Source organism: Culex quinquefasciatus, chromosome 1, assembly GCF_015732765.1.
Source record: "Culex quinquefasciatus strain JHB chromosome 1, VPISU_Cqui_1.0_pri_paternal, whole genome shotgun sequence".
Lineage (NCBI taxonomy): Eukaryota > Metazoa > Arthropoda > Insecta > Diptera > Culicidae > Culex > Culex quinquefasciatus.
Genome location: NC_051861.1, coordinates 45,978,569 through 45,985,588, shown reverse-complemented (window position 1 = coordinate 45,985,588; position 7,020 = coordinate 45,978,569). Strand labels below are relative to the sequence as shown.

Genomic DNA, 7,020 nt, shown 5'->3' with positions numbered 1-7,020 from the left:
GGTTGGCAACATTATGCAGCGCGTCCCACTATATGTAGCGTACAAATGTAGAGTGAGTAATACCGTGAGCCACAGTGGATAAGAATATGAAGATTTACAACAAACGCGTGATACTCTACACGAATACTTTCAACACTTCATAACTATAATGCGGTAATGGACCACATTGCCATGGAAATCGCACTTGCCCCGCAGGGTGGGTACAGTAAATTATAAATACGCAGTTTATCTGCAGCGAGCTGTGATAAATTATTCCGAAATTATTGTTAAGAGGGCTTCAAAACGTTTTGATAATTGTAGAATGGGGTTTAGATTGTGTTGAAACGATCCTTCAAATTATTATCATCAATATTATTTGGCTTATGGCTGGAATTTGACAACAGAATAAAAATGTTCAAAATTTATTCAATAATTTCGCAAAATACCCACGGTAGAACGCAACATTCAAATCGCTTCCGAAATTCATCAATCATCTTCAAACCTCATAAATTGGCTTTTTCATCACAAATCGTTACTGACAACTCGAATTTCGCGCGAGAAAAAAAAAATCATTCATGCCTTCCAGCCAGTGGGCGGAAATTTGAAAAATGTCACAGCGAATGATGATTTTAAAGCAAGATTCATTTCAAACGATCTGTCATCGGAAATCATCAATGCCTGCCTCTCGATAACCAGCTCTGCTAGATATCAACGGCTAGCATGCGATGCTGAAAATTGCTCTAGGTGAGAGTATCTAGGGTGGATTTGCAAGAAAATGTTCCTTGAAAATGTGAAATTTTGTGAACAAAGAAATCAGAAATCAAATTGTTGTTGTTGATTTTATTGGGGGAACTTTAACCCTTTGGGTCATTTGCTCCCGTTGGTAAAAATTAGAAATCAAATTACAAATGTAAATTTATATTAATTCAATTCAAAGTGAACACCCTACTGCAAACATACATACACCAACGCGTATCAGCGCGAGATGACGTGAGTGAAAATTCGTCCTACTTTTTCAATGTGATGACTGAACAGGAGGCTGAATGGCACAGTGACAGAGTAGATCGCGTGATAAATTAACATGTCATCTCGTTGTCTGATACCAGATAGCAGCTTAGAAGCCTGGATTTGGCAGAATCGGGTTTGTCTAGCTCGATTGTTTAAATTAAAATAATAAATCTACTGTTTTGAAAAGCAGACATACTTTTAATAACAAAATTAAACATATTCATCATTCATGCTAAAAATGTATGTCTTGATGATTTATTTTTTCGGAGATTATCTTTTTTCCCATCCATACAGCTCGATATTGTGCAATTTTACTATTTCTTTTTACAGTCTTTGCTTATTCAGTTCATTCTTATTCAGAGACCAATGTTTGCTACAGTGGACTCTCTGGCTGTCTTCTCGATATCAATATCAATATAATTTTTCAGTCCCTTCAAATAGGTTGCTCAATATCGATAACGAGAGAGTCCACTGTTTTGAAATTTGTTTGCTTGTTTCCTTTGGCCAAGTCAAGGGATATAAACTTTAAAGAATATTTGCATCGGCCAACTCAAACTATACACACTCAACCTCCGGTGGTTGGTAACTTTTTCGTTTGACACGTTTTAGTTTGTACCCCGTTGGTTAGTCAAAGTCAAACTAAAAAAAAGACGAACTGTCATTTTTTACACGGCGCACACTCACACTTTCAAAGCAATTGTTTTGTAGTGTGTGTGAACTTCGTGTAAAAGGGGTGTCAAACTAAAAAGTTACCCCGTTCGTTGGTGTCAAACCATCGGGGAATGAGTGTAAAACGTCAAAACTAATAATATCTTGGGAAGGAGAACATGTGTTTTTTTTTATATTAAATATACTGCCGTTTTACGGCGATATGATGTATACGCCATTGAGGTGATTTTGCTGTAGACACGATTTTCTGTTTTTGTTAATTTTTTTCAATTTAAAATGACAAATTCGAGGTCTGCTCTGTAGAAACTGTTAAAAAGTACAATAAAAATGTGGCCCCCAGAAAATTTCGTGTTTTTTCCTATTCTCTACGATTTTGAACCACAAACATCATTTGGCCATAAAAAATAAAAATGGCAATAAAAAATCACTACTTTTCCTGCCCAATGATGTATGTATACATTGCTCGATCAAAGCGATCAAAGCTGGCTTTATTTTTTGTGCCAGCTATTTTGATAGCTGAGTGGATCCCGTAATGCATTGTCCACGTGGATACTTTAAAGGGGGAGGTATTAGGGACCGTTCTTTTATCACGTAACGTAGTTGGGGGTGTCGGAGGCCGTGTTACGCTCCATACAAAATTTTTAAATTTTGTATCGAAATTTTGTAACGAGGGGGCGTCTAAAATTCCGATTTTTTGCGTTACGTAATAAAAGAACGCTCCCTTAGCGATTGTCTATGCTCCATAAACACATTTTTTGCATGAACAATTGTCAGCAAGGGAGGTGAGTGGGTCTAGAATTTTCAAAAAAGTGTCTACGTGGATGTGGATAAGGTGTCCATTAAGTACGTCACATTAAAATCAGCCAAAATTCACTCCACCCCCCCTTTGTCACGATTTCCCTATGCTTTCGTCACGCTTTCTCAAAATCCCCCTCTTCCCTCAGAACGTGACGTACTTTATGGATGATGCCTAATGGACGTCCCCTTAAGAATTAAATCGAAATAATGTAATAAAATATTGCCCAGTCTTGATTTGGTCCCAAAACCTCAAATCAACATTCCAACAGTATTGAATTTGACTTCTATCAATTCTCAATGTATGATTCTCATCATGATGAGTAAAATTGGCGTATACATCATTGTTTGTTTGCTTTATAAAATGTCCAAAATGGCGTATACATCATATCGCCGTAAAACTGTGTAATCGCACATTCCGGCTAGCTCAATAAAATACCCAACAAAGCAAACATTTTGGCTCACATGCTTGTATTTACCGTACCAACACCCCACGTTGCCCCTCGGGCTTCATGTTCTTTACCGTAGCCTAAACTTTCCTAGCAAGCCTTGACATTCTCTTAATATCTAAGCGCGAGACATGCGCGGTTTTCTTCTTACCAGTGGCGCCACTGTTCTTCCTACCCCCTTCGCGTGCTGCTCAGCCCGCTCATCCAGCTGTGTTCTTCCGCCACCGCCCTTGGCGATGCTGCTCCTCGGCGCACGTCGCCGTTCTTCAAATCCGGCTCGCTGGCACACGACTTCTCCGAGCCGATGTGATGAATGTCTTCCACTCGCCGCTCCGCCGAAACGCCGTAGGCACAACGTTCGACAGTGATTTCGGCCGATGTCCGCTCGCCCAGCCGATCCGCCGCTGGTCACAGTGTCCGACGGCGATGCTGGCCGATTGCCACTTGCTCCGTGCGATGCTGCGCCCGTCGAGCGAAAACTCCACACAAAAGGCCCTGCAGAAACCAACATTAGTATCCCGTTCAAGATGGCGTCTTTGGCGTGGCACTCACCCTTTTTGGGGCCTTTTTTGCGTCTTCTTCCGCGCGGATTCCGTTCGGGCCGAGCCCGATGATGTGGGAGTCGTGAGCTGCCGATGCCGGTGTATCTGGATGGGAAAGCGAAACATCAGCAATCGCCTCTTTCGGGCAAACATGAGTGCTTTTACCTTCTGGCGGCTGCGCCTGCTTTTAATCGCACCTCTGGGCTTCTCTTGCGTTCCGTGTCTGCTGCCGGAATCGCGCTGATCTGGGGGAGGAGATGTGGCGTGAGTTTTGGCCGGAAACAAGCAGCCGCTTGGTTACCTGTGGTTCTTCGTTGCGATTCGGGTCTTCCTGCGCGCGTGCTCGTAGTGCCACTGGTGTTTCGCACCGTCGAGCGTCTTTCTTTCCCGCCGGTCTTTGTTCCGTCCGTGGCCAAATCTGGGGAGTTTCTTAAGTTAGAACCGTGGCGATATGGCTTCTTCCGCACTTACTTGTCAGCTTGTTCTTCGATGCGGGATCCGTTTGCCGTGACCTTGCTGGTTGGCCAACACGCCGGAATTACCGCGGCAGCAGGATGTTGTGGCTTTTCGTGTGGAGTTTTTCTGGAAGCGAATCCTATTTGGCCGGCCCAATCTGCGGCTCAACGAAGCCGACGTCGTGAAGTCGCGATGTCCGGGGGTGCGGGATTACGGATATTATCCCCGGCGGCGGGTTTCTCTCCGCTCACGCGGTTTCGACGACCGGACAGATTCGCCGTCCACGCGGTAAACCGATCGACACACAGCGTGGAGCTTCTCCACCACACGTCTTGTTCGTTCACTGGCAGCCACAGACTATTTTTTCGCAGCAAGCGGAAGTGATTGCGCATGATAGTGTTGGTGCGCAGTTCAAGCAAATTATTGTTTTCAAGCGAGCGTTAGCAGCGTTTGCGAGCGAACGGGGGGTTTTTTGTTTACATATCTACACGGTAGCTCACATTTACAGAAAACGGACTTATTTTCTAGGCCTACGCAATAACTGCAGTATATGTCTATATTGAACTTTCTCATAATAATTACATTTCATTTACATTCTAGGTGGTATGGCTAAATGTTCTTCATCTTTGTTATTTTTGGTTTTATTATTAACTGTTCACATCAATTTATTTACTTCAAATTGTTTTACATTTTTGCATTGAATCGAATACATTTGGGTAAAAAAGAAAAACAAATCACTTTAACAACTAATCCTAACTTAAAACTAAAAAAAGGAAATTCATTGAAATGTTCAAAATCATTAGAACGAGTAAACTACGAACTGTATTTTAAGGTAAATCCTCCAAGCGTTCTTACTTGTTCCGCACGAGTTTTGCAACCACGCAGTGTTGTCATCTCGATGAAAATGTTCAGAAGTTCTTGTGGTGAAAACAGGTCACTACTGCCTTCATCCGTTGATGCTGGTTGTTTTTCCCTCGGTTGCTGACTGAAGCCTGGAGGTGTTGTATTCTCTGCAACTTTTTGCCGCTGATTCAACGGCAATGGCTGCAGATTTGGAACCACTCGAACAGATCCCGCTCCTGGTGAGGCCAAAGCAGGAAAATCCACGTCCGTGAATGCTGGTGGTGTTTTGCGATGATTTGTATGGTGCCTCGTCGTCGCTTGCTGCCGAATTTTCACAAAGTCAGCTCGTTTTGGGCAGCTTTGATTCTTAGTCGAATGGTCGCCACCGCAATTGAAGCATTTCGCTTCGATGTTCTCGTTGATTGTTTCGCAAGCTTGAGATTTGTGCTCACCTCCGCAGGTTGCACAACGACTCTTGATGAAACAGTTACTTGCACCATGTCCAAACAGCAAACAGTTCGAACACTGTGTCACGTCACGATGCACTGGAGGATAACGTTCCCAAGACACGATGATGTTTAAAATTGCCCGAACTGCTTTCAGCTCAGACGGCGTTGTCGATCCTTTCTCGAAATAAACCGGGTACAGTTGATCACGATACTTGATGTCCTTGTTGTGTCTCGTCATCTTGGAGACTTCGATCACGTTCAACTTCAGAGATTTGAGCTCTTCTTTCAACACATTCACGTCCATGTCATACAGGCCTCGGAGGACCTGCTTCATGGGGCGTTTACCCGGATCGTCATGGCTGTAGTATTCAATCTTTGTGTTGTTCAGGAAATCCCGAACGTAGTTGTAATCCTTTCTGGTAGGTAGCAGAATTTTGAGTCCATCAGCACACAAGCGAATGGAAGCTCGTAAAGCACCAGATTTGATAAATCCGGTCAGCCACTTTCGCACCGAGTCCGATAATGATGTTTTAACAAAAACGGGTGGCAACTTTTCCCGTCGTTCAAATTCTTCCTTCTCGCTCACGTCCACAGGGAGGGTAGCAAACTGTTTTCCAGACGATTTTTGAGCGTCCTTGCTCAAACTGCCTGGCTTGATTCGGCATTCTTTAGCTTCTTCAAATCTGCCGATTCTGCTGGTAAGGACCGCTTCTTTTTCTTGTCGTGAGGCATTTTTTACACTTTTTAGCACTTTTTTGGTGTGTGAGGGACGCACGTCTGACTCGCTTCTCTGCTAATCGCAGACTAAGAGAACATCTGGTTGTGAGATCCTCCTTGGCAAGGTATACTAGTGGAAATTTATCATACAACTCAAAAATCCAAACAAACGTTAGGTGATGTGTGTAAATTTTAAACTGTGACCAGTTCAGCTCAAGTTTTCAGGTGATTGTCTGAGGTTAAAGTATTTTGTAATTCATTCGATGATTGAAGTATCAATTTTGTTTTTTCATATACTCGTGAACCATGCTAGCTATCATACTGCTATCTGTGTTGCGCTTTGTTTCAGAGTAATTTCCATGACCTGAGGGAAAATCTATTCAATCTCGCTCATTTCCGTTCAGTGATTTTTTATGAGACAAATGAATCGGAAAATTATTAATGCAGAAGATGCTTCCGGTCAGTATTTTTTTTGCTCCAGCAGCAGGTATTTTCCTTCAATAATTAGCGTAAGCTTTAAAGATCCAAGTAAAATTTAATACGGGTCCTCGTTGCCAACATGGCATCGCGAACTTTTCCACTCCCACAGTTCGTGGGACCCAGCATGATGCTTCCGGCGGACATCTTTTGCAAGAAGCAGTGCACCATCGAAGCGCGTGGGTAGAACTAGAGCGAACCCAGGCCAAAATGGTGATGATGACATTCAAACCGTTTAAAACACTCTCGCCTGGGCTGGGCTGAGTGCTTGCTGGGGGGAAAATAAAAGAAGCAAAATCAATTTAAGTACACTAAAAAGGTTCTCCATTAAAATTAAATTGATTTTCGGAGCGATTTTCCAACTCAATTAAGTGTGGCGTCAGGCCCGTAGCCAGGGGGGGGGGGGGCTACCGGGCTGCAGCCCCCCCCGAAATTTTTCCCAATTTTTTAAAATTGTACTACCTTAAAAAAATCTCAAAACAATGATTGTGTGTACTACCTTAAAAATAATCCTAATACAATGATTGTGTGTTCTCTCCACAGAAATAATTTGTAAGATAGTGAATCAAGAATAGATTGATCAAACTAAGTAATTTGCCTGTCCATTGCCGAGCTCAGTTTTCGTAGATTATGGAT

At 42.8% G+C, this 7,020-nt stretch overlaps 1 protein-coding gene across 1 annotated transcript; it reads right to left on the bottom strand.

Annotated features, from left to right (window-relative positions):
* Nucleotides 1–3,014: 3,014 nt before the first annotated feature.
* LOC119767478 lies at nucleotides 3,015–3,783 on the bottom strand. Its single transcript, XM_038256163.1, has 3 exons — nucleotides 3,744–3,783; nucleotides 3,608–3,687; nucleotides 3,015–3,547 (listed from the first exon to the last, which is right to left on the bottom strand). Exon 3 carries the CDS (start codon nucleotides 3,409–3,411, stop codon nucleotides 3,019–3,021), a length of 393 nt encoding a protein of 130 aa, XP_038112091.1. The 5' UTR covers nucleotides 3,412–3,547; nucleotides 3,608–3,687; nucleotides 3,744–3,783; the 3' UTR covers nucleotides 3,015–3,018.
* Nucleotides 3,784–7,020: the final 3,237 nt, after the last annotated feature.